A 26,531-nucleotide genomic window follows, 5' to 3' on the forward strand; every position below is an offset into this window, starting at 1 on the left:
ATGTCAACAGAAAGCAATCTACACATAACATCAATTAAAAATTTGAGTGATACGACAGAATCACAATCATATACTTTAAATAAATGCGAAAACACTGCAAAAACAGTTTCGTTTTTTCGTATTAGGTTGGGGAATAAGTTCATAGCATTTTTATATTTCTTATATTTTATGACGATTTATTTGCTGTTTGGCAAACGATAAGAATTTATTCGATAAAACTCTTTCTGTTCTTCAAAACAATGTTAATTTTATTATATTACTCGCTGACCCGGCAAACTTCGTCCCGCCCAAAATTTGTATTTCATTATCAATACCTTCAAACATTTACGTTTTCTTTACTTTGAGCAAGTTTATGGGTCGCAGAACTGTTCATTGATTGATCTTCTATTCGACCCCGCTGAATTTACCTTTTACTATAAAATTCGTAGTATTTCTAACAAAACTCATCATTATAATATCAGACTATTTTCAGACACAATTCTCGTTCAAGATTTTTGAATCGTTTGCAAATAACATGTCTCTCCGTTATATGGAATAAGTGTTTTATACAGAAAATATGATAGAATAAAGACAGCTCTAAATCGGACAATTCCTTCCTCGAGTTCTGCTCCCATCAACAAATCCGGCCATTCTTTTTTTTTTTTGGTATAGATAGAAGAAGATATAGGAGTGCGTTTCATCACATTAAAATCCATTTCCAGTTTCGAACAAAGATCAATTTCGCTAGCGCAAACATCAAATGGACTAACAGTACTTGTCACTATGTAATTGTAGAACATATGGGAATTTGATTTTCCGAATTTTCCCTTTTTCCTTCAGGGTTTTCCGAAAATTTTCAATTGTCATGTTTGGTTGAAATATGTGTAATATTTTTTTGGGACCCTCTCTCCATTCCAGAGGAGGGAGGGGTGTCATACCATTATAGAAACATTTCTCATACCCAAAAACCCTCACATCCCAAATTGTGCTTGTTTAGTTCTCGAGTTATGCAGAAGTTTGTGTTTCGTTTGTATGGCAGTCCCCCTTAGAGAGGAGGGAGGAGTGTATTCACCATAGAAACGTTTCGTGCCCCATAAAACTTTCACATGCCAAATGTGGCTCCATTTGCTTGATTAGTTCTCGAGAAATTTGTGTTTCATTTGTATGACAGCCCATCCTTAGAGAGCGGGGGCGTGTCTAACCACCGTAGAAATATTTATTGCATCCTAAAACCTCCACATGCCAAATTTGGTTTCGTTTGCTTCAATAATTCTCGAGTAATTCAGAAATTTGTTTTCTATGTGTATAGCAGCCCCACCTAAGGGGGGGAGGAGTATCTAACCACCATAGACTCATTTATTGCACCCTAAAACCTCCACATGCAAAATTTGGTTCCATTTGCTTGATTAATTCTCGAGTAATGCAGAAATTTGAGTTTCATTTGTATGGCAGCCCCTCCTTAGAGAGGGGAGTTGTTACTGATTGTAACATTATGCCAAAATACTTTACATAAACATGAGTATGTTTTTTTCGATGAAACACACACTGGACCAAATCACCCCACAGACGGTCCAAATCACCCCGCATCAAATTTTAATGTCAAAAAATCATCTCTTTTATTTTATGATATATTTGGTAGATTCAAGCTTTATATAATGATTAAACATTATTTATTGAGAGAAAACAAGTGCAGCTCAGTGTACAATGTGACATTTTTTATTTAGACCGTATTGGTTTGGAAATATTAGGCGATTTGCTTAGGTGGTCCAAATTCCCCCCTTTTCCCCTATATAGATATCACGCGAAAAAAATTTAGACCGTTTGTAATCGAGACCGCCGACCCGACTCGCCGTCGGAAGCGACGGTGTCTCGCACGCAAACCTGGGATCCACTGATTGCCCGGTTAGTTTGAAACCTGGGCAAAGGTTCCGAATTTTAATTAGAACAAAACAATCTACCTGTGTATTGTGCATTCTAAATATGCTATTTTTAGTATCATGTTTGAAACCATAGCCCATAACCAGGACTTCCATATGAACTTTGCATTTTTGCATTACATACTCTGCAAAATGACTTAAACACTTGTATTGAAGGTTTGATTCAGTTAGAATCCAGAATCTCAGTTCATTTTAGAGCAGTGTCGTATTAGGCGTATCTCAAATCTTTTGACAGCTAATTGTTTGGAAAACCTGTATCTTTCGACGGTGAAAATTTCATGTTGATCCGTTTAGTTTTGGAAAAGTTTTGCAGGACGGATATCGAGAGAAAAAAAAATTTTTTGGACACTCACATCAAAAGTCCAGCGTGGTCAGGTATTCGCGTTTTCTGCCTTGCTTTCCGGACCACGGAATAGATAACCCAGTATAATGTTTTCTTAAAATAAAAGGTATTTATATAACGGGTATTTCATTAAGGACTTGAGCATTAAGACCTTTTTTTAATGAAACCCAGCTTAACGATATATTGAGTCCAAATTTATTCTGGTTGTAGTTATGCTTTAACATTTTAAGAATAAATTCGATTTCGGTCATATGAACACCACGGGTCCCGTTGGATGTTGTCTCTGAGCTCTTCTAAAGTTGCTGGCTTGTTGGCGTAGACCAGTGACTTGACATAGGCCCACAAAAAAAATTCAATGGCGTCAAATCGCATGAACGATTAGGCCAATCTACAGGTTCATTTCTCGAAATAACACGTTCACCAAACTTATTTTTCAGTAAATCTATTGCGCTGTGTTTCAAGTGGCACCGTCTTGTTGAAACCATATATAATTGATGTTAATCCATCCAGTCCAGATCAATCCAGATCAATTCTGGCCAAAAATAGTCTTCTAACATGTCGCATTAGTGCTCTCCATTGATGACAACATGATCTCATTGACGAAGAAATACGGCCCAATCACTCCCCCGGCATGGAAACCACACCAAACAGTAATGTTTCGCGGATGCAGTGGTGTTTCTTGAAGCACATTGTTGACAAAACCGTTTAGACAGAAATGAGCCTCATCGCTGAAGATGAATTTGTGATGAAAATCATCATTCTCTTCAAGATTCGCCAGAGCCCAATCGGAGAAGTTTCTGCGCCTAATATGGTCGAGTGGCTTTAGTTCTTTAGTCGAATTGATCTTTTAAGGATGTTGCCCAAGATATTTTCGAAAAATACGCCACAATCGGGTTTAGGAAATGCTCAATTCATGAGAACGCCGTGCAATTGACAGATTAGGATCATTTCGAATGGATTCACTTACGGCTGCGATATTTTCGTTGCGTTGTGGGGGCGGCTTCTCATTGGCACGGGAACATCCAACAGCGAAAAATTTGGTCACTAAACTATGCAAAGCCAGCATAGGGACCAAAATTGCAACCACTGACTCCGAATGTCGATAGTAATTTCTAATTACGAGCGTTGCTCGTTCATGTACGTGATAAAAATGTTTATTTTGACTAACATTTCCACATTGACAAATGATTAAAATGTTTTAAGGATTCGTTCGCACGAGAACACAAAACTGTCAAGTCGCTAATGGATGACCCTCTATTACGCTGAATCAGTCATTATACTAATAAATTGTTAACAAGAGTGGTAATGTTGTGTCCTTGTAGTGCCACCAGTGCCACCCATTGGTGATGTAGGTAATGTAGCCTTACATCCCTATCGTAGTTATAGAAACGATGTCTTGTTTATCGTTTTTTCAAGCAAAATCCAACTCGGAAACTTTGCTGTATCATAATCATCAAAGAAGGTAAACTGTGAATACTCGAAATGTTTTGGGGTTTCAGCGAAGCATTGGACCTTTTCGAGGAGTACCGCAGCTCCCAAAATGAAGACGATAACCTACCAGCTGAAATCAACATTTTGCTGTTCGGGCTAGGTGATCCACGACACGTGCTCAAGAGCGCTGCGAAAACTTTCAAACATTCAACGAAGCTCAATTTCTTCCTTGTGGAAGGATGTGTGGAATTGGTGGCAAGAAACCTCTTACTAATGGCGATTGCATTCGAGAACCAACAGCTGCTGTCGCTGAGGGGAAAAACACATCTTTTCATGGATGTGTTCGGAAACACAATGTTGCGACCGTTTTCTAATTGCTACATCAACTCCAAGGCGAAGGTTTTGACTGACCTAATTACAGATAGCGAATATGCGGAAAAGATTGCGCCGATATTTTCCTTTGAAGGTCTGAAATACAAGGAACGGGATCATCTGGAGGACGTATTTCGTTTTTGGATAAATCACGAGAAACACGTATTCAATGTCTCTCATTGTTGGGATGGTGGGAATGAAACGTATTAATTACGCATTATTTTCTTAATGATTACTTTTTTATTTTAGCAAGAGTGCGAGCAATGTTAGGCACTAGGTATGACAACAGAATGGGTGCATTCGATTGGGATTTACATATGAGGCTGAGAGAAAATGGCGCGAAACAAATCTGTCCCCAAGAGTATAAGCATTGGCGTGAAACAGGAATAGCATTTACGTTCCCAGAGTATGGCCAAAGTGATCCCAACAAAACATTCGCTGTCGGGCTCAGCCGCAATGGTGAAAGCTTCACGCACCGTGGCGTTGTTGGTGATATTACCACAGGACCTTACATTTCTTTTGGAGTAAATTGCCCCGAAGAAAAGTTGACTCATTCGATGCATGGTGTGAATGATTTTCGTTCCACTGACATCACCGAAAGAAACATCTACGAAATGATGTACGAGCTGCAGGAGAAAAATGATTACGTGTTCAATGATAGAGATATTCACAAATATGGCTCATATGTGTTGGACACTGGGAAGCTATTCAATAAGGATCAAACCAGATCGGAGGCTGTCGGAGTATGCCGATATGACCAACAGTTTATACCATGTGAAAGCATAAAAATACATTTCCTTTCCGTCGAAGATGTACTTAAAATTCAGACGAAGCGCAATCATGAGAGAAAGTACGATATTGTCGTAATCTCGAGCAATTATTTCTCGTTCCTCAAAGAAGACTTTTCGCGACTGTTCAACGAACACAGTCTAATTTGCTTTGAAACAATCCAATTAACAAGCTTCAGCAAAGATGAAATTTCCAAACACACAGCCAAAATAAAAGACTACGCAAAAGCCATGACGCTCAAACCACTGACAAATTTTGCCATCAATAAGCCCTACTCTGTTATCAAATACAAATATGCTCCCGAAACGCAATAAAACCCCTACCAGTTTCGGTACGAACAATCATTCAACGTTTTATTTGCTGGTTTTAAAAAAGAAACATAAATGTCTACGGCGTAGCAATTTCTTTTAGCGGGCCCTCCAGATAGTTTGCCAGCGCATGCGCCTTCTCCTTCAACAGTCCCAAACCAACGTTATCCCGCGCGTACAAACACAGCAATAGATTGGCCACCTGGGTGATAATCACATTGCCCGTCTCGCACTGCAGGAACACGTACTGGAGACGATCCTCCCGGAACGCGTTCCGACCGTTCTTTTCGTACGCGGACCAAACATTGCTTGCGATTGCTGCTTTTATTGTTGCGTCCGCAATTGCTGCCCTCGTCGAGTCCCGGTCTCCGCTGCCCGAAAATGCCAGCAGTGCGCCTTCGTGTGTCAGTAGACTGGAAGGGAAGGAAATTCTGATACAAAAACGATTCCTCAATATGGTTTACACTTACGTTGTGCTTTCTACGCCTCCTGTATTTGCCTGGGCTAGGACTGATGTGAGAACCATTGGTTTCAGCATGGTAAACTATGTACGATAAAGTTTACTCAAAAGAATTTTATTCAGGGAGACGATAGCAAAAACGGAGAGATAACAATAATATCAAACGAAAATCATACAAAAACTTGTTTTTGTTTTGATTAGACAAACGGTGTAATCTTAAACGGTGTAATGCTGTCGGTGTCACAAAATGTCAATCGAATTCTTTAAAAGAAACCAGAGATGCCAGATTTGGAAAATTATGTTATCTTAAGGTGCACACATACACTGTTTGACCGAAGCCAAATATTTGACTCTTTTTGACAGATAAAATTTGGTCAACGTGTACTGATCAAATATTTTCTACACAAAACACGACAAGCAAATATTTAATTATTGGATGCCTAAAATATTTTTTCAGTCTGTTCTTCGAACCTGTCGGTACATGGTTAGGTTACCTTGAATATTTCAGTTGATTTTTTCCATGTTCGGTGTTTGATATTGTTTACTACTGTTGAAAATTGAAGAGCAAACAAAATAGTGTTTGTACAAATATCAAATGAAACTTTATCTGTCAAAAAAATATCAAATATTTGACCTCCGGACAAACAGTGTACGGCCACCTTTAGACCCGTTTATATTACAACAACATCACAACCAAGGCGCCTCTATATGTACCAGGTGAAACAATCATATGAAATGCACTTTCAGCCATATTGGAATTGCTGTCGGTATTGTTTATAAACAGCATCAGAACGCTGCCGGCGGCTCTCTACAAACTGCTACGACGCTTATTCGAACGATGCCTACTATGTTCGGCTTTTGCGAATTTATGTGAAATAGAAGGTGTGATTTTGTAGTATTTCATTCTCATTTCCACACTCTTGCATGTAAAAAGACAAAAATAGCGTATCCTAGCAATAACAAAACAAACAACCCCCGCTCCACAAACCGTAATCCCCATCTTATTGAAGTGATGATGTTGCTTCACCTGTTATACATTGATATAAGCGCCTTGATCACAACCAGCCTTGTTCCGATATTGAGGAAATTCAATCAAGTTCAACAATTTTTAAGAATTCGGCTCCTTTAAACTTAAGTAACTGAGCCTGTAAAAATAAACGAATTAAAAAAAAAAAGTTCAACAATCCGATCAAAATCGTCTTTCGGATTCTGAAATTTGCCCGACTCAAAACCAGCCGATCTATCCAAATTCGGGAACATTTCCAACAATGGCGTGGCGTGAATGGATAACTCCCGAAGCGGATGTATTGCGTGACACTTCTCCAATCAACCCTTTGCTTCCATGCCTTTGTTTTTTGTACTTATCCATTATAACATCAATGAAATCAACAAGAAATCACAAAATCTTCACGCGTCTCAACTTAAGGTAAGGTGCTAATTGAGACATGTATAGCGCGAGTAGCTTGACGTGACATAGCGCTTGTCTTTGTGGCTAATGAAAACAGATAGAACGGCGCAAATTTGGTAGGCGACGTGAGATAGCGGAGCGCTTGTAAGACGTGATTTGTCCACTGTCATATCAGCGATCTTCAAATGTCTACGAAATCTTGGTATATCTAGCAAACGTTCGCTTTCCGAAACTTCGTCGTAGAAAACTTCCAGTTTTGGAATCGACAAAGTTCCAGAAGATCGGAAAATGAATTCCACATGAGATGAACGAACGACAGCAGGAAAGTCGAAACAAGTCGAAACATGTGAAATGCTGCTCGTCAAGCCATTCCTCCATCGGATTGTGAATGACGATTTAAAAAAATGGATTCATTTCAAGAATCTTAAGCGTCAAAGACCTTATGTAAGTCTAGGGGAATCATCAACATCAATTACACTGTCAAATCGCTATGAACGGAGGGCAATTGTTTGTGTTTGGTGGAATCAGAATCTGCTATGAGTTACTCAAAACTCGCGTTAATATTGAATATTTGAATCGATGGAACATACATTTGCTGAACAGCGCTTCAATTCTTACGAAAATGTAGGAAAATGGCTTGATGAATGGTTTGCCAAAAATTAGGAAAAGTTCTTCTGGTGTGACATCCACAAATAGCCAAAAGGATGGGAAAATGTATAGCTATCGATGGTGAATACTTTGAATAAAGCAGAAAACATGGTTTCAAACTTGTACATCTAGTATGTAACGAATCGGAATAATTCCATGAGTAGCAACAATTTAGAGTAGTATATTTTGATGAGGAACTTGCCTTTAATACTTCCACACTGCGATTTGCTTAATGGCGATATTCCGGTGACGGATGTCTCGTTTACTCGAATGTACTAATCATGGTCATGTATGACACCCAGAACCGACCACCCTCCGTACACTACGCCTCTGCCAGCCACCATAGAATCTAAGCTTTGATAGTATGGTTTACAAGCATGACTTTATCGATAGTTTTCGAAGAAAGAAAAAGGAAAGGAATTGGTTGAAGTCGAACTGCAGGTACTGATTGCATTAATAATTGGTCAGTTGCAACACAACCTAGAGGTGCTTGGGTTGAGCTCTTGATGTGAATACGAAACAGTACGCGCATCCAAGCTTATGTTGATTTTTATTACCTTGCTTACCGGTTAAGTTTGATGTTATAAAGGAAAATCCTATTATTTAATTGTCTTCGAGATAACTCTTCCAGATCAAACCTTTGTAGGAGAATGAGGTGGGATCACCATTATTATTCAATTTAATAAAATATTCATAAATTCAAAAACATTTTATTAATTCAATTCTGTGTGGTGAGCTGACGGCATTAGAATATACGCTTTGTGAGGATCACACAATCATTATCAGAGCGAATAAACGTCCGAAGTCATGAACGTCAATTTAATACCCCAAAATAAATTTGATCAGCGAAGGTCATCAACTTTTCTGATGATGATCAGAAGGAATATGTTCCAATGTCGTCTGGAATAACCGAACCAAAACCTTGTGATCGTGATGCTGTTTTTAAAATGTACCATGTTCTTTTTTTTTATAACATATCCGACCCTATTGATTATTCATCGAAAATGAATAAAAAATATCCTTGAAGTTAATGTACGGTTTTAGTAGCATAGCAGTATGGTGAGCCAGTTTGAAGATAATGGGCCTGATTCTCGAATACACTTCACGGTGGAAACGAAATAAACGGCACGCCATTGAACTACGTTTTACGGGTTAGTGAAATGTCGAAGATAATGATGAGTTTTCAGGCAGAATGAGCTCTTTTCAAATAAAAAATCATAAATGAAAATTAACTTCTTCGTATCAAACTGGTATTCAATGTGAGTAGAAAACTTTGTTTTCTTCATGTGATATAATAATCTCATACAAAAATTTCATCTGAAGATAATTTGATGTTATAATGATAAATTTAGTGGGAAACTAATCTTGTATCCAGATGTCGACTCCGTACCGTTGTCATCGCGGATACGTTTCATTCCGTTTCCACCGTGAAGTGTATTCGAAGTGTAGTCGAGAATCAGGCCCAATGAAACATTTTGAAATAAAACTCAATCTTCTTGAATGTATCAGTTTTCCATCAAAATAAAAAAAAAGCATCAAATCGACTCTACCGTCCCGGGTGCGACATCAACTCTTTCGCCCTGGTGCGAAAGCTTTACTCGACTCCACCGCGCAGTTTGTACGGATCGCGATTTGTTCAGTTTGCGATTAACCGTGAATTGCATCAAGCTCCTTTGTTTTTTATCCTTGCCCTGGACTATATAAAAAACGGTTAATTTTTATTTTCTGTTTTATAATCGATTTAGATGTTTTTCAATTTTAAACTAAACCTAAAGCCGGATTTAGAAGTTGTGAGTTACTCGGTTGCGAGTAAACATCAATCGATCCGAAGAATTACGAACGCACCACGAAATTTAACATTTGAATTGCATGGGGCTACTCGCAGCCGAGCTCAGCTGTATGGCACCCGCCATGTTTTTGGTGCCATCATCTCAAACGTCAAAAGTATTTGTTTCCTTCATAACAGCGATCCGCGTTTTCGGCATTGAGCTTCGTTTATTAATTTAGGGGAGCATCAAAGAATGGCTGATGTTCAGTTGGAATGAACGTTTTCAAAATACAAAATTATGAATGAAAATTAGCCTTTCTATATCAAATTAGTATTCTATTTAAATCAAAAACATTTTTGTTTGCAGGTGGGTAAAAAGTCTCATACAAAAATTGTTTATGAAGACAACTTTATTTTATAATGAAAAAAATCAGTAACAATGTTGGAATTTTATAGCCATATGGTTGAATGAAAGTCAGAAATACGTGTTTCAAGTAATTAAATAACATGATGCAAAAATTTTCATTAAAATTTTAAAATTTAAAAACCGGCTTCGTGTCTTCTAATCTGATAGAGATTACACTAACGAGTTTGGGACCCAAATTTGGGCCCTAATTTGAAGTCGCCACCAGACGTCGACACCTTGCCGCGAATTACCAATTTACCACCATCTGACATATCATAATGTCGATGATGAACTTTTTCAGCAGAGTGATAGTGAGATGGGCGGTGATGGTAGATAGAGTGAGATAGCGATAATCGTGCCATACGGCTGGCCGAGCTACGTCAAAGTTTGTTGCTTTTAAACGAGCAAGTAGCTCCATACATACAATTTCGTGGTATGGGTGCGTTCGTAATTCTTCGGATCGATTGACGCTTACTCGCGACCGAGTAAAGTCAGTAAAGTGCGCTACACATACAACGTCCCATCACCGTGAAGTCAACGTAAAGGAATGAAATGTCAAATATTCTCCCATGGAAATCGTGTAGTAGCATTCACATACATAATCTCCGGTAACTTTGACGTCGGCAAAATAAGTCCAAGAGAATAGTTAACGGGACGGTGACGCTGTATGTGTAGCGAACTTAACTCACAACGTCTAAATCCGGCTTAATTAACTTCATAAATGCCCTTGTGTTGCAATTAATCCAATTTGTCCAATATCTCATCTCCGTGTATACATTTTATAAGTGTCAAAAAAATCTGGCATCTCTGCGCTGGATAAGTTTACTTCTGAGACGTTTATGTACCTTGAAACGTATTGTTGTTTGTTCGTGCATATTTTTGTGGTGAATTGTGGCCACACTAACATCCGGCGATGGACGAACTCGACCAGCTTGAGCACCTTTCGCTGGTGTCCAAAATATGCACGGAGCTGGAAAACCATCTTGGTCTAAACGACAAAGATTTAGGTATGTATCCAAAGTTTATGCAACGATGGAAAAGTAAAACACCTCTTGTGTTTGTTTCGACAGCTGAATTCATCATTGACCTAGCGACTAAAAACCCATCGTTGGATGCTTTCAAAAAAGTCCTCGCCGAGAATGGGGCAGAATTCTCCGAATCCTTCACCTCCAATTTGCTTCGTATCATCCAGCTGATGAAGCCTCCCAAGGGAGGGGGAGCCGCGAATGTGTCAGCTTTCGAGGAAGATGATCGAATTGGCGGTTTGGCGATGAAATTTCCAGGACTGGCGATACCCAACGCTAAGAAGGGCTATGAATCGGAGGAAGATGACGAGAAGAGTCACAAACCGGACGTGAAACAAGGTTCTTCCGTTGTGGATGATATGTTTGCTGAGCTAGAGAATATGGCACCATCGGTATCCAAAGCGGAATCTAAAAAGTCCCGCGAGCAGCAAGAGGTGGATAATATGTTTGCCGAGCTGGAAAGCCTCGCGCCTTCATCGTCGAATGCTGTGCGGAAAGACGAGAAGAAAAAAGACAGACGATCTCGTTCCAGGGACAGGAAGAGAACTAGATCGAAAGAGCGAAAACGAAGCAGGTCGAAAGACCGCAAACGGAGCAAATCGAAAGAGAGACGAAGAAGCAAATCCAGGAATCGCGATCGTCGTAAAAGGTCTCGATCCCGACAACGCTCCAGATCGAGGGATAAACGATCGAGAAGGGGAAGTAGGTCGAGGAGTAGAGATCGAGATCGACGAGATCGATCCAGACGGAGTCGTACCAGATCCCGAGAACGACATAGGAGAGCACGCAGTAATTCAAGAGAAATCGAACGTCGGAGACGTTCGCCACCGGCCCAGGTTCCGGAAGAACCCGAGCCTGGAAAGATTTACGATGGGAGGGTCGTAAATATTGTCGCATTCGGATGCTTTGTTCAACTCACAAGTTTCCGGAGAAAGAAGGAAGGTTTGGTACACATTTCGCAGCTCACATCGGAAGGTAGAGTTAACAGCGTGACTGATGTTGTCAATCGCGGGGATAGTATTAAGGTGAAAGTTATCTCGATTGCTGGCTCGAAAATATCTCTTTGCATGAAGGATGTCGATCAGGAATCCGGAAAGGATCTCAATCCCTTATCGCATGCTCATCTGCAGGAGAACAGTGATTTGGCCAGCCGAAATCCTGATCGGCCTATGAGTGTTCCGTCAATACTCAATCTGCAGGAAGGTGGAGATTCGGCGATGGAAGAAACATCCCGCAAGAAGGTGACACGTATTTCTAGTCCCGAGCGATGGGAAATCAAGCAGATGATTTCATCGGGTGTTATAGATAGAAGTGAAATGCCTGACTTTGACGAGGAAACTGGTTTACTTCCGAAGGATGAGGACAGTGAGGCGGACATTGAAATTGAGATTGTGGAAGATGAACCGCCGTTCCTTCAAGGGCATGGCAGAGCCTTGCACGATTTGTCTCCGGTACGAATTGTTAAAAATCCGGACGGTTCCCTTGCCCAAGCCGCTATGATGCAGTCAGCATTGGCGAAAGAGCGTCGGGAGCATAAAATGCTCCAGAGGGAGCAGGAGATGGATTCGGTTCCGGCCAATATGAACAAAAATTGGATAGATCCGCTACCAGACGAGGATAACCGATCGCTCGCGGCTAACGTTCGTGGCGTTGGAATGCAAATGCAAGATGTGCCGGAGTGGAAGAAAGCAATTATTGGTGGAAAGAAATCATCCTACGGCAAAAAGACCGATATGAGTTTAGTAGAACAACGTCAGTCCCTTCCGATCTATAAGCTGAGAGATGATTTGATCAAAGCCGTTACCGATAATCAAATTCTCATCGTTATTGGTGAAACCGGATCTGGAAAGACGACACAGATAACGCAGTATCTAGCGGAGTGCGGTTTCATCGCGAGAGGCAAGATTGGTTGCACCCAACCGCGTCGTGTGGCTGCCATGTCCGTAGCGAAGCGTGTCGCCGAAGAGTACGGTTGTCGACTTGGACAGGAAGTCGGTTACACCATCCGTTTCGAGGACTGCACCAGCCAGGAAACCGTAATCAAATACATGACGGACGGTATGTTGCTCCGTGAGTGTTTGGTAGATTTCGATCTCAAGTCGTACTCGGTAATCATGTTGGATGAAGCGCATGAGCGAACGATTCACACAGACGTACTTTTTGGGCTACTAAAGCAAGCCGTCCAGAAACGGCCCGAGATAAAACTGATAGTCACGTCAGCAACGTTGGATGCGGTTAAATTCTCACAGTACTTCTTCGAAGCACCCATTTTCACCATTCCCGGTCGAACCTTCCCGGTGGAGATACTGTATACGAAGGAGCCAGAAACGGACTATCTGGACGCCTCGCTGATAACGGTGAGTTGATAAGTTTTTTTCTGGAGATGTTAAGTTTTTTTTCCTTCATTTTCGTTTAATCATTAGCTTGAACATTCAAAATTTGTTTTTTTCAACTGAGATTTGGAATTCCTTTCAACAATATATAATATTTCTAAATATGATGATTACCTTAAGTACTTCAAAAGAAAACTAAATTACACAAAAAAAACAATTATAAAAAGTCAAATGGATAGTTAAAGGAAAATAAATGTGATATCAAAACAGAGATAGAGATGTTCTACAGTAAGGGGTGCGATTCGATTCTTTGTTTTTAAGAGGCTTTAAACTTTGCAGTTCATTCGCCTCTAAGTAAGGGGTTCGGGAATGAGTTGCAGCTTGTCCAGAATTAGACAATAGACTGTGTATCCAGTTGTCGATTTGGCAGATCCCTGCTAGTCAATGAATATCCTCGGTCGGATGGAAGAGGTCTAAGTTTAACATCATTTTCAGTAAACGATTTTGTTTGATTTGTAGTTTATTGCGATGAGTTCTTGCACAATTGCACCATGCTGGGAGACCATAGGAGATGATTGGACGCATTATAGCTTAGTACAACAGACGCTTGTTGACAATGTTCAAGCGGGATTCACGGCAGACAAGTGGATATACACCCCGATTCTGCATTTCGTTCGAGTTATAATTTCGCATTCACTATTTAGAACGTTTTGTCCATTTAATTTTTGAAGAGAAGCAAATCGAACGAAATGCAAAAACAACTCAAACGGAATACAGAATTGAATTTTATCAAGTCGATCGAAATGTAGAATCGGGGTGATAAACTTTTGAAAAGTCTATCGGATGTGAAGACCAAATTTTAGTTTTTGGTCCAGGTGTAGTCCTAAATATTTTACATCTTTGGACAATTCTACTTCTGCAAATATGTAGTAGTGAACACCATCAATCATAACTACAGTGTCGGACAAAACATTAAGACCACTGCTCAAGCAAAAAAAAGAAAGTGACAAAACTTTGAGAAAAAATAATACAATCCAATGCTTCAACCCATTTATAAGAATTTATTTGCATTGTTCGAAGAAATTTATGACATCTGTAGTTAAAACAATAGTCATTCATTAAAAAAAAACGTTCTAAGCATACTTAACAACTGAAATGACGCGACAAATGTTAAGACCGGTTTTAAAATTCGTGGTAAAAAAATAAAAACAAGAAAAACTCTCACTCGGCGTGTGGCAGCATAACATCACTTAGGATTTGGGCGTAGAGGTGCTGATCCCGATCCCGTACCAGGAGAAGCACCCCCACACATTAATGTTCCCTTCTTAATGCCTGATTGTTTTCGTGGTGTACATGTTAGCGCAGCCTAATGGGCGAAGAACCCATTTTTTCCGTCCGGGCCGATGAGGTTTACCTTCGTCTCATCCGACCACAGCATATTTCGCCACTGCTTTTCCTTCTCCGGACCGCATAACCCATTCTCCACCAGCCGCCGTTCGTCCCGGATCTTTTTCGAGGCGAGATCTTCCTTGGAGGCTCGTTTTAAGGCAGAGTCATCCATCGCGGTCGTTTTCATTAGGTCGTGGTCGTGGGGGGCATTAAACACGAAGGTTTTGGATCGTCCCAAGTACTCTGCGATTTCGCATTGGCTGCTGCCTTGCTTGGACATTCTGCGGATGACCATTCGCTGTGTATCCATTTTTCGTTGAATGCAACTAGAATTCGAGAATTAAAACCTTTTTTTTCTTTTTTTTCAATTTTCTTCAAAAATTGGTCGAAACAACACTCGAAACAGCCGGAATGAGGAACCGGTCCTTAATTTAGTCGCACTGGTTTTCAACTTGTGACAACTTTTGCGTCTTGCTAAAACGGGTTGCTTTGTTTGCGTTAAACTTGCGGTTTTCGAAGTTGTCATACTAGTATAGTGCTAGGTTTCGCATATACAATATTTGAATTGGCATTAAAAATTTTTTTGCATTACAGTGGTCTCAATGTTTTGTCCGACACTGTATGTCAGCTGTAAAAGACGAATTTCGTGCCAACTCGACTGCCCATTTGCAGCAACATCTCAGATTGCAGATTGCATCTACTTTGTACAATTGAAATCTTCGAAAATATCAGACTACTTTTTGAAAAGGGCCAAAAAAAAATTCCTCACTTTTTACAAAAATTTATAATTCAAAAGTTATAATATCTACAATATACTGTTAAAAAAAGGATGAAATGCAGGAAATTGTTTAAATTTTCATTAAAAAAATACCAAAATATTTAAAAAATTTAAATTCATTTTCCTCAAAATCGTTTTTGAGAAAAAAAGAATTATCTGAATAGTCTGAAAAGAAATATCTCAACAGTTCTTATAATTTCGAATAAGTCACCCATACATCGGGAGATGGTCACTTTTTCACGAAAAAAGTTTTTCTACCAACAACTTTTTCTTTAAAACACTTTTTTTAATCCTAATTTTTTAAAGTCAAGATAGTGATATAGCATATTCGAAAATTTAGTTTTATCGAAAATCGACGCTCTGAGACTTTGTCGTATTTTTCGGAATACGAGGCAAAACGTATGGTTTAGGATGCAAATGAAAATCGTCATACAGGGAAACTTCGATATAACGTACCCTCGTTATAAAGTACCCTCGATATAACGTCACTCGATATAACATACATTTTACCTCGATATAACGTACACATTTTCAAAGTGCAAAGGAATAATTTTTTGAATATTGTTTTTCTGAAAAAAACAATAAAGTGTTTGTATTTTTAAACTAAACCTTGATTTTTACTTTTAACCGATCCCGAAGTACAACTGTTTCGTGATTCCGGATTCTAATTGAATCTATTTTTAATCAACAGTACGAAGGCAAACATGAGAAAGGTTGGCTTCGTCTTCTAGTTGAATTTATCCATTAACCTTACTCAAACAGCAACACAATAAGATAATATAAACTACGTTTTTGAGTTCTTTATTATGCTTCGATATAACATACAATTTTGAAAGTAAAATGTACGTTATATCGAAGTTACCCTGTATCGATTTTTCGTACAGGACTCCCAGCGAAATGTTGATTTGCACGATAAAATACCCTCTGCAAAATATTATCTCATTCGTACTTCATTTACTATTGTCGCAGATGCCAAAACTTAAGTTTTCTGAATATCGAAAAATCCTCCATGAAGGAAGTAAAGGAAATCGTTTCAAAAAAAAAAAAAAGATTTATGCCAAATATCTTGGAATTACATGAAACGTCGAGATTTACTTATATATCGAGTGTTTAAGTAATAGTAATTAGTAAAACTTAGTAATAGGAGGGATTTTAACCTTTTAAGACTCATTAACTCCAGCGGATTTATTCGCTTCCCTTTCTGTGTTGACTTCTGGAGCATTATATTCTCTCAAGCTGAAACGATCGTTTTAGTTGAGCATGGCACTCAGGTTTTTATTGTTGGACCCGAACCAAATATTTTCGTAGACATTGAAAAAACGCGGTGCAAAGTAACTTCGTAAATAGCGAGCGAGATGAACAGTGTTTGCAATCTTGCAGTGTTGTCAAACGAATTGAAGTGTTTAAACTAACGAAATGTTTTTATTCCTTTTCAAACCAGGTTATGCAAATCCACCTGCGCGAGCCTCCCGGCGATGTTCTACTCTTCCTCACCGGTCAGGAGGAGATTGACACGGCTTGTGAAATACTGTACGAACGCATGAAGTCCCTTGGTCCCGACGTGCCGGAACTGATCATCCTCCCAGTATACTCGGCGCTACCTTCCGAAATGCAAACACGCATCTTCGACCCGGCACCCCCGGGTAGTCGCAAGGTTGTCATTGCCACGAATATAGCCGAAACGTCACTCACAATCGACGGAATCTACTACGTTGTTGATCCGGGCTTCGTCAAACAGAAAGTGTACAATTCTAAAACCGGAATGGATTCACTGGTGGTCACCCCGATTTCTCAAGCAGCGGCCAAACAGCGAGCGGGTCGAGCTGGCCGAACAGGTCCGGGAAAAGCCTACCGATTGTACACGGAGCGAGCCTATCGTGACGAGATGTTACCTACTCCGGTGCCGGAGATTCAACGGACGAATCTGGCCACGACAGTGCTACAGCTCAAGACAATGGGAATCAACGATTTGTTGCATTTCGACTTTATGGATGCTCCTCCGGTCGAGTCTTTGGTGATGGCTCTGGAGCAGCTGCATTCCTTATCGGCTTTGGATAATGAGGGTTTGCTAACTCGTTTGGGTCGTCGTATGGCCGAGTTCCCCCTTGAGCCCAATCTGTCCAAAATGTTGATTATGTCAGTCGCGCTGCAATGTTCCGACGAGATACTAACAATCGTATCGATGCTCTCCGTGCAAAATGTCTTCTATCGACCAAAAGATAAACAAGCGCTGGCTGACCAGAAAAAAGCAAAGTTCAACCAGATCGAGGGTGATCATTTGACGCTGCTCGCAGTTTACAACAGCTGGAAGAACAACAAGTTTTCCAACGCGTGGTGCTATGAAAACTTTGTTCAGATAAGGACTCTGAAACGGGCACAAGATGTGCGAAAGCAGCTGCTGGGCATTATGGACCGACACAAGCTGGATGTTGTTTCCGCGGGGAAACATACAATGCGTGTGCAGAAAACTATTTGCTCGGGCTTTTTCCGAAATGCGGCCAAGAAGGATCCCCAGGAAGGTTATCGAACGCTGGTCGACTCACAGGTGGTGTACATCCATCCGTCTAGCGCTTTGTTCAATCGGCAACCGGAGTGGTATGTTTGTTTTTTCTTATAATTCATTCATTTTTACAAGTTCGATTAATAGGATACAAAACTAATTACTCGCGGACGACTTGAGATTAGTGGGATTTGTGATAACCATAGGAAAATATATATTTAGTACATTCGATTGAGGTCTAACCCAACTAACACATCTCTAAACGGCTTATTAGATCGATTCCCTCAGGCACCCGAAGGGGTTTTCTAAATCCTTGATATACCTCGCCCGACAAAACATTGTGCTTGATGTCGTGATAACCTTAGCATATATTCCCGCCGGTAAGGTTGTTATGAAGGAGCAGCGCATCCAACGGAACAGTGATTGGACATGTTTCGGGAGAAGGTGCGAATTAAGTCACGACTCAGGTCCAGACTCTTGAACCACGACCTTAGGAAAAATTGAGTGAGCGACCAGCCAAATTTTTCGTTCCATTTGCACTGCAAAAATAGGTATAGGCTGACGGTCTCAAGAATAAGCTATATTGAAGGCGAAAGCGAAGGTTTTTTCATTTCCCGGAATCAGGCAGTATGAGGTACGGAAGTCCATCGAAGCCGAGTGGATCACGCCATGACGATTCCAAAGACGCATAACATGGAGGAACGGTAATTACGGAACTTTTTTCGAAAAGTTCCCGATGACATACCTCTTTTTATCCAGCAAAGTCCTCTGCATGAGACATATGTCAATGTTTTCGATTCATCACTGGTTACCAGACTCGCTTCTCTCCAACATAACTTGAGGCAGCTCAACCCGTCTCTGTAATATACTCGCGTGATAGCCAATCCTGCGAGATTAAGAGAATGAAGTGCTCTAGTGTGAAAAGCGACAGCTGAACACATATATCTTCTATCCAAAGACCTCGTTGACTGCCTTTGATTATCTCTAACGGCATCACGGATCTGCATCATTTACGATAACATAAGTAACATGCAGCCTGACCGCGGCAAATCCATGTAACCCCTATCCATTTGGAGCCTGGCATACCACTTCCTGAAAGTTTTGGTATTAACAACTGGCCCATAATAATGGCGAATCCTAGCGACGGCTTTGCTCACCGTCCCAAGTCAAAGTGAATCGAATAATGATTCTTAATTCATTTCTGGTCAAACTAGGCCGCAGATGTGTGTACGGCCGTTTGAGATGTGCTTGCGGTTCGTCAGTTTCCCTATCTAGTCACTCTAAGGCTACTTGATGTTTTGCTAGTAACCTTGTCTTTAAGGGCTCAACTATCACCACCATTGCCATCGGCTCAGACAATGAGAGGATACGCCTCCATTGTGTCGGATCAGGTGGACTTAGCGCTGCCTGAGGGGTTACTAGTTACATTTAAAAGGATGCTGGGACGATTGAAGCCGAACAGAAATAGTTTCGTCCCATCAACATGTTGCACATGTCGGAAAATTTTGACATTCGTTGTCCAAAGGCCAGCTGTTGGAATATTTGAATCGTAATTTTTTGCTAATACCAGAACATTCGGAACAGTGGTGTAGGGTACAGGGGGCGAGAGAGGACGTCACTCGTTGATGATAGTTCATTCGCATCTATTCAGTGATCAGGTGGTACAGTAAAGGGGGTACCGTTTAAAAACCGCACACACAAAATTCATTTTCAAAATTCGAGTTTTTATTCGATTATGGCCAAATTTCTAGGGAGTAAAAGAAACAATTAAAGTTAGTTTTAACATCATTCATTTTTCCATTTCTTTGGTATGCACGCGTTTAAACTTCTCAGCCGGTATGGAGTTCATAATACGCGTCACATTTCGTTGAATGTCTGTAACATCGCCAAAACGGTCCACTTTCATAGCGTTATTTAGTTTGGGAAACAATAAAAATTCTGGCGGGACGAGGTCCGAAGAATATGGGGGATGAGTGATGACAGTCACCTTTCGTTTGGCTAGAAACTGCGCTACCAAAATCGCGGTGTGCGGGCGCTTTGTAATGAAGCAAAACCATTCTCCAGATCGGTACTGGTCGGGCCGCACGCACCGTATCCGTGTCAATAATCGTTCCAGGACACTTTTGTAGAGGACCGCACTCACTGTTTGCCCTGGAGGCACAACATTTGATGGCGATAGCTGGTCAGAAGTTGGTGGAAAGTAGTTCGCGCGTTGGAGCAGAGATAGCGCCACTTCCCGATTTTAGCGCCGGAACTTTTTGAATGCACTGTGTATGTCTCGTCATCCCTTACGCAGCAGTGTGGTTTCGTTAACTTCTGGTTGTATAACTTCCGGGCACGGCTTTTTGCGACCGTATTCTGTTTCTCGTCACGGTTTGAGGTCTTCTGAACACTGAACCTTAAACGTACGTAGTCTAGCTCGAGTGTTGGTATTCTGGACGAAGGTCTTGCACACATGCAACATTTTAGCCACATCTCGAACTGAGGCGTTCGGTTTCCGTTTAAAGACCCCAACCATGTGTTTTTGATCATTCTCGTTGACCTGACGGTTTTTTTCCGGATCTTCGTTTTCGATAAAAAGACAAACGCGCTTCGCGCCGTTTAATGATACCAGACACCGTGGAATTCACGATTCTAAACTTTTTTTCCGATGGCACGATGCAACAAATCCTTATTCTCGAAGTACTCCAGCTTAACTTTTTCGCGCATGCACTGTTCTCATTCCGTCTTCACCGTGAACACATCCTTTAGAACCCCGATTATCCGCAAGCGAGAAGAAATAAAACGCATTGAACTCGGCCACATTAGCCGCATTAGCAATGGAACGAAAAACTAGAAGGTAAAGACACGGTTGTTACTGTTTTCTTTGAACTAAAGTGTGTTTTCGAGACAATTTCTAGGCCATTGTTGTTGAGCACCAATTTTCGTCAAAAGTGGTAATTTTGTTCCTTACCGTTTTTTTTTGTTTTTTATTGGGATAGTCCGAATTTTTTTTTCCACTTTTTCCCAAAAATGCCTTTTTTCGAAATTACTTTTGAACCACTGAACGGATTTAGATGATCGACAGGTATACAAAGAGATAATAAAATGAAATTCAGAAAAAAATGGGAGTTGAAATAAATAAATCGATGAGTGCATGAATGCTCAGAAAAGAATGTTCCAGATCACGTTGCATGCATAAAAAAGGCATAACCTAACAGAATTCCTGAAATATAACGGAATGCCGCATATAAAATCCGGATTTTTAGCGTTACGTTATTTGTGCACGACGCCCAATGGTGGTCTCACTGTCACAGATCCCCATATCAGGAGATCCTCATCTTCTGTCATTTTGGATACGCCAAATATAATCAAATACTTCCTCATATTCAGGTCAAATTCTCCTTTTGCGTAAAGAAAAGTTGAATCGGGTTTAAGAAGGATTATTTTCTCCAATAATTTTCAAAGCAATGCAATCGGACGATAGGATTTATTATGGGCCCTATTCCAGAAAACGAAGCGAGCAAAATATCCTATTCCAGTACACGAGTTTCATGTTTTATTTGGTAGACTGGAAAGACTTCTGTCACTTTTTCTCGGTATGATCAGTGATGTCAGATGTGAGTACATGTTTTTATTTCGAGAAAAATTACAAACATTTTTAAAATTGATCAATCGATACTTTTTTTCTGTGCCAAAATACTAAAATCATAACGAAAAGGAATAAGTTTCTTATATCTTTTGGTTTCATTAATATTTTTTCTTGTAGCATATGGCTTCATCAATCAGATGTTTTGTTATTATGGATTTATTAGGGTCAATGTTTGTTTACCTAAGCAACGATTGATCAAGAATCGGTGCTTAGGTTTTAAATCTAAATGCATGTATTTCCATTAAGAGTTATACAATAAAGTAATCTAGTTTTTTCACATTCATAGCAATTAACTTCGAAACATTTAGGTACGATGAAGGGACGACTTAATGTAAAATGTTAATTAGTAAAAGCATTGGCTTATCAAAAATGCACAAAATTGAATTTTGAATCATTTTTGTTCAATATAATATGAAAAAACTTTCCGTGCCGTGTTAATATATTCAACACAGTCATCTGGCATCCCTGGATATGAGTTCAATGTTTACATTTGGTTGTGTTGTTTGGAAAAGATCCATTTGAAAATCTGCAAAATTTTGCAATTACTGAATTGAATTTTATGATTGCAGTTGAAAACAATTTTTGGAGATAAAGGCGGAACAGTCAAATACCAATGCTTTAAATCAACAAGGTGAACAAACACATCAAACAAACTAGGCGACTCGACTGATTCATCGGCGAGCGCAGCCAAACGGTCGTCGTCGGTTTTTAGTGGAGCTCGGGTTCTGGAATATGAAAACAAACGAGACGAGCGCTCGTCTGCTCGTCTCGTCTTCTGGAATAGGGCTCTATGAATGAAAATTATTTTTCCAAAACAAATTAGTACTCTATGTAAATGAAAATCACTTTTGCTTGCAAATAGTGAAAAAATATCATACAAAAATTGTGTCTAAAGATAATTTTATGTTATGATGGTAAGTTTTGGTGAGAATATCTGAAAGTTCATAGGAAATAGTTTGAATTAGGGACAGAACAACGTACTTCTAGTAGGTAAATAACGCCAAGAAACAAATTTCATACAAATTTTAGCAATTTGAAACTGCCTTAGGGCTGACTAATCTGATAGACACAATTCCGCCGTCAACGCGAATAGTAGTATTTGTTTTATTGTAAAAGTCAGTTAGCTTCACACGGAAGTCCATCACTATTATCAATCCATTACCAATCATTCATCAGCATTGATGCCGGGTAATTTTTTAGATTTTTATTTTGTGATACGTTGTATAGAAAATATAGGGCCCTATTCCAAAAAACGAGACGAGCAATTCGTCTCGTCTCGTCTCGGCTTCAGTCACTGTCGAGACGAGCAAAATATCTCATTCCAGTACACGAGTTTCATTGAAATGTTTTATTTGGTGGACTGGAGAGACTTCAGTCACTTTTTCTCGGTATGATCAGTGATGTCAGATGAGAAGACATGTTTTTGTTTTGAGAAAAACAACAAACAATTTTAAAATTGATCAATCGATACTCTTTTCTCAGTGCCAAAATATTAAAAAAACATAACAAAAAGGAATTTCATATATCTTTTGGTTTCATTGATATTTTTCTTCGAGCATATGGTTTCATCACTCAGACGTTTTGTTATTATGGATTTATGGGGGGCAATGTTTGTTCACCTAATCAACTATTTATCAAGGTTTTTTTTTATCTGTATTATAGTGGCTTTCAACTCAATTGGCTGGTTCGTCACTTTTTACTTCCATTTTTGGAAGAATGTCGGGAGTGAGAATTGAACTCGTGACCTTTAGCGTGAGAGGCATGAATGTTACCACTACGCCAGAACGCCTCCCATTATCAAGGAAAGTTTTAAATCTATATATATGTATTTCGTTTCGTAAAATTTGGTTGGCATATAATGCGCCTAACTGGCATATGCATGCAAAAGTGGAGGCCATATACATACATGGCAAATGCTTACCGAATTTGTTTGGATGAATATGCAACTTTGACCGGCTATAATAGCGATTATGTTGGAATTGAATTGCGATTTAATATGAATATATTCATGAATTGTCAAAGCACCAAATACGACTTTTACCATACTCATATACGATTGATTACAGACATAGAAAAAAAACCAATATTTTCGTTAAATGTTTATTATAACCTCACGTATCACCATTTTTATATATGAGTATTTATGTTCGTAGAAATAATAATTGATTGATTGACTTATGTTGGGAGTGGAATATGAATGTTTAAAGTGACGCAAATTGATGTTTGGTGAAAACTGCTCCGATGTGGGTTCGAACTCCGGTCGTCTGGATTATCATCCACCAGCTATCTCGCGCGGCTATCTGAAATTTAATTCAACAGCGGATAAAACTTTTAAGTGCATCAGCATTTCATTGACATTTCAATATGATGTAATATGTTCTTTATTAGGATCTAATATGATTACTGTTCCATGATTTTCTTCAGCATGCAACACGATTTACTATAGTACTGAATCGATTAAAATTATACGCTTATACGACACACAAACTGCATCAGCGTAATATACGTATATGATGCGGATTAAATATATTTTACGACAATATACATCATAAAATTGATGTTTATTATACCGAATTGCGACTTAATTTGATAGTGGTATATAAAATCGAGTTTTTACATTTTATGCGATTTCAAATATACACGATACATACTTTGATTGATTTTATATGCGATTCTGATTTATTCGGATTTCTTGTAAGACTTGGCACGTGCAAAATTATACGATTTAATGTTTGCTGGGTAGTTCAATGTTTACATTTGGTCGTGATGTTCGGAAGAGGCCCATTTGAAAATCTGTAAAATCTTGCAATTACTGAATTGAATTTGATGGTTGCAGTTGAAAACATACATTGCTTATGCAATACTAGTTTAGCCGTGAAACCATTTTTGAAGATCAGAAGAATACCGATGCTTTCAATCAACAAGGTGAACAAACACATCAAACAAACTAGACGATTCGACTGATTCATTGACGAGCGCAGCCAAACGGTCGTCGAACCAGACGAGCTACTCGTCTGTTTTTAGTCGAGCTCGGCTTCTGGAATATGAAAACAAACGAGACGAGCGCTCGTCTGCTCGTCTCGTTTTCTGGAATAGGGCCCTATGATCATATGCTTTGCCAGACATTTCAATTTCTTGTTGTGTCTGTCCCTATTCAGGCTGTATAATGTTGTTTTCTAGTAGGAAATTGAAAGTCTAGCAAGAGTTGTTCTATGAAAGAAAAGCTATAGAAAATCTCAGTGTCGCCGCTTGGAGCCGTTTCTCAAAAAATATTCTAAAACATACAATTTTAATAAAATTTAATTTTTTTTTCAGGGTTGTCTATCACGAGCTAGTTCAAACAACCAAGGAATACATGCGTGAAGTAACAACAATCGATCCGAAATGGCTAGTTGAATTCGCCCCTGCATTCTTCCGATTCTCGGACCCAACGAAGCTGAGTAAATTCAAGAAAAATCAACGACTTGAACCACTGTATAACAAGTACGAGGAACCGAACGCGTGGCGAATAAGCCGAACTCGCAGGAGGAGAAATTAAACATCAAACTTATTCACTGTAAAGAGCGTCACCACAATTTATTTACGTGATTTGAACTGCTTCAAATTAATAACTCGGTACGCACATCTATCGCCTTCTATACTTTTGATCCGAAAACAACGTCTCCATGCTGAACTTGAACTTCCCTGCCTGCGCTGACTGCTTGAACCTTCGCTGCGCCTGCAGCTTCTGCTCGTCCAGTGGGATAATCTTTCGCCGTGGAACATAGTCAAAAGCTTTCTCGAAATTGTTGGACGTCTTCAACTCGAGTAAAATCTGCATCATCTGATCGAGAGTGAGCGACTTTCCAGTTTTGAATTGGAAGTACCGATCAAGGGGTAACCGCGCCATTCGCAGACCATGCTTTTTTGCCTTGCCCAGTGAGACAGCATCCTGGCATGATTTGTCGACCATAGCACCCACGATGTACACATCGTCGTGGCTGAACTTCTCCAAATCATTGTGGCAATGTGGTGTCAGATAAACCAACCTCTCACGAGGGAACAAATCCAGATAGCTTTTCTCGGTGATGTTGAACGGGAATGAGGGCTCGTGAATGCGTACCAATTGTTTTTCCAGGGCAATCATCGTTTTCCGACTGTAGTCCACATTACAGTGATGTATATTGAACGGTTCGTCATGCATTCGGTTGATGGCGAAAGACAGCATAAGCTGTTTCGCTGTGTTCAACATTTCTCTCTCGTTCATATTGTCGTCATAGGAGCAGTCAAATACAAGATTCTGTCCGAAACGCATTGCCTGGATCAATCTGAAGCGAAACATCATTACAACCCAAAGTTGCTAACTAAGCAGCAACACTCAACTTACTTGTTATTATTAAAATGGTCTATAGCGGTGTCATAAATCCTCAAGAACATAGTATTGTGGAACAACCCGTAGGTGAGATGATCGTTGGTAGCGTTCTGCTGGGCCAACTCCTCTTTTCTCTTAGCCACCTCCAACCTTTTCTTCTCTTTCTTTGCTTGTGTACTTTCCTTCGCCATCTCAATGTTCCACAGATACAGGTAATAGTGCCGGCGTTGATTTCTGGACTGCAACTGTAGGAGATGTTCCCAATGATTTTCCTTGATTCTACTTGGCGTCGGAACTTTTCGTCCTTCCTGTCGCATAACTTCCATTTCCAGTTCGAGGATCTTACGTTTTTTGTCCACATCAAACGCCGATTCGTTGCTGTTCTCGGTGGAATGTTGTGATAATGATTCGCTGCTGTTTGGGAAATTTGCGTAACTTCTCCGTGCTGGACTCGCACCGAGTACACTGTTTGGTAAACGTTGGCCGTGTGCTATTTTCAGGCTATTTATCGTAGGATTTAAAGCAGCACGCACCGCTAGTAACGAGCGCAACATTTTGCCTAATATTGAATGTTTTTATACTTTTAATATAACCTAAATGAATCTGCAGAGAGTTGGTTTTGTTTATACTCTGTTGCTTTGTTTTTTTCTCTATTTTGAGCTGTGTTTTGACAGC

At 39.8% G+C, this 26,531-nt stretch overlaps 5 protein-coding genes across 5 annotated transcripts in view; 2 read left to right on the forward strand and 3 right to left on the reverse strand.

Moving 5' to 3' along the window:
- The window catches only part of LOC129765298 (NADH dehydrogenase [ubiquinone] 1 alpha subcomplex subunit 11), a 245,029-nt gene that overhangs the window by 138,042 nt on the left and 80,456 nt on the right, over nt 1-26,531 (reverse strand). The gene's annotated exons all lie outside the window — the stretch shown is intronic.
- LOC129765288 (dynein axonemal assembly factor 3 homolog) lies at nt 3,584-5,195 on the forward strand. Its single transcript, XM_055765441.1, has 2 exons — nt 3,584-4,252; nt 4,312-5,195. Exons 1-2 carry the CDS (start codon nt 3,742-3,744, stop codon nt 5,163-5,165), a joined length of 1,365 nt encoding a protein of 454 aa, XP_055621416.1. The 5' UTR covers nt 3,584-3,741; the 3' UTR covers nt 5,166-5,195.
- Nucleotides 5,178-5,830, reverse strand: LOC129765300 (ragulator complex protein LAMTOR2 homolog). Its single transcript, XM_055765456.1, has 2 exons — nt 5,630-5,830; nt 5,178-5,572 (listed from the first exon to the last, which is right to left on the reverse strand). Exons 1-2 carry the CDS (start codon nt 5,695-5,697, stop codon nt 5,239-5,241), a joined length of 402 nt encoding a protein of 133 aa, XP_055621431.1. The 5' UTR covers nt 5,698-5,830; the 3' UTR covers nt 5,178-5,238.
- LOC129765283 (ATP-dependent RNA helicase DHX8) lies at nt 10,354-25,129 on the forward strand. Its single transcript, XM_055765433.1, has 4 exons — nt 10,354-10,856; nt 10,920-13,231; nt 16,816-17,969; nt 24,821-25,129. Exons 1-4 carry the CDS (start codon nt 10,763-10,765, stop codon nt 25,041-25,043), a joined length of 3,783 nt encoding a protein of 1,260 aa, XP_055621408.1. The 5' UTR covers nt 10,354-10,762; the 3' UTR covers nt 25,044-25,129.
- On the reverse strand, nt 24,749-26,524 carry LOC129765289 (mitochondrial ribonuclease P protein 1 homolog). The gene is made up of 2 exons (XM_055765442.1): nt 25,872-26,524; nt 24,749-25,812 (listed from the first exon to the last, which is right to left on the reverse strand). The coding sequence occupies exons 1-2, from the start codon at nt 26,408-26,410 to the stop codon at nt 25,131-25,133; spliced, it is 1,221 nt and encodes a 406-aa protein (XP_055621417.1). The 5' UTR covers nt 26,411-26,524; the 3' UTR covers nt 24,749-25,130.

Source organism: Toxorhynchites rutilus, chromosome 2 (assembly GCF_029784135.1).
Source record: "Toxorhynchites rutilus septentrionalis strain SRP chromosome 2, ASM2978413v1, whole genome shotgun sequence".
NCBI classification, from domain to species: domain Eukaryota; kingdom Metazoa; phylum Arthropoda; class Insecta; order Diptera; family Culicidae; genus Toxorhynchites; species Toxorhynchites rutilus.

Bases quoted from the DNA above. Each gene is read 5' to 3' on its own strand.
- LOC129765300 (XM_055765456.1), bottom strand. From the start codon at position 5,697: ATGCTGAAACCAATGGTTCTCACATCAGTCCTAGCCCAGGCAAATACA. The intron at 5,573-5,629 runs GTAAGTGTAAAC...CTTCCCTTCCAG, and splicing joins GGAGGCGTAGAAAGCACAAC to TCTACTGACACACGAAGGCG.
- LOC129765283 (XM_055765433.1), top strand. From the start codon at position 10,763: ATGGACGAACTCGACCAGCTTGAGCACCTTTCGCTGGTGTCCAAAATA. The intron at 10,857-10,919 runs GTATGTATCCAA...TTGTTTCGACAG, and splicing joins TCTAAACGACAAAGATTTAG to CTGAATTCATCATTGACCTA. The intron at 13,232-16,815 runs GTGAGTTGATAA...TTTTCAAACCAG, and splicing joins TGGACGCCTCGCTGATAACG to GTTATGCAAATCCACCTGCG.
- LOC129765288 (XM_055765441.1), top strand. From the start codon at position 3,742: ATGTTTTGGGGTTTCAGCGAAGCATTGGACCTTTTCGAGGAGTACCGC. The intron at 4,253-4,311 runs GTGGGAATGAAA...TTTTTATTTTAG, and splicing joins TGTCTCTCATTGTTGGGATG to CAAGAGTGCGAGCAATGTTA.
- LOC129765289 (XM_055765442.1), bottom strand. From the start codon at position 26,410: ATGTTGCGCTCGTTACTAGCGGTGCGTGCTGCTTTAAATCCTACGATA. The intron at 25,813-25,871 runs GTAAGTTGAGTG...GTTTCGCTTCAG, and splicing joins GACCATTTTAATAATAACAA to ATTGATCCAGGCAATGCGTT.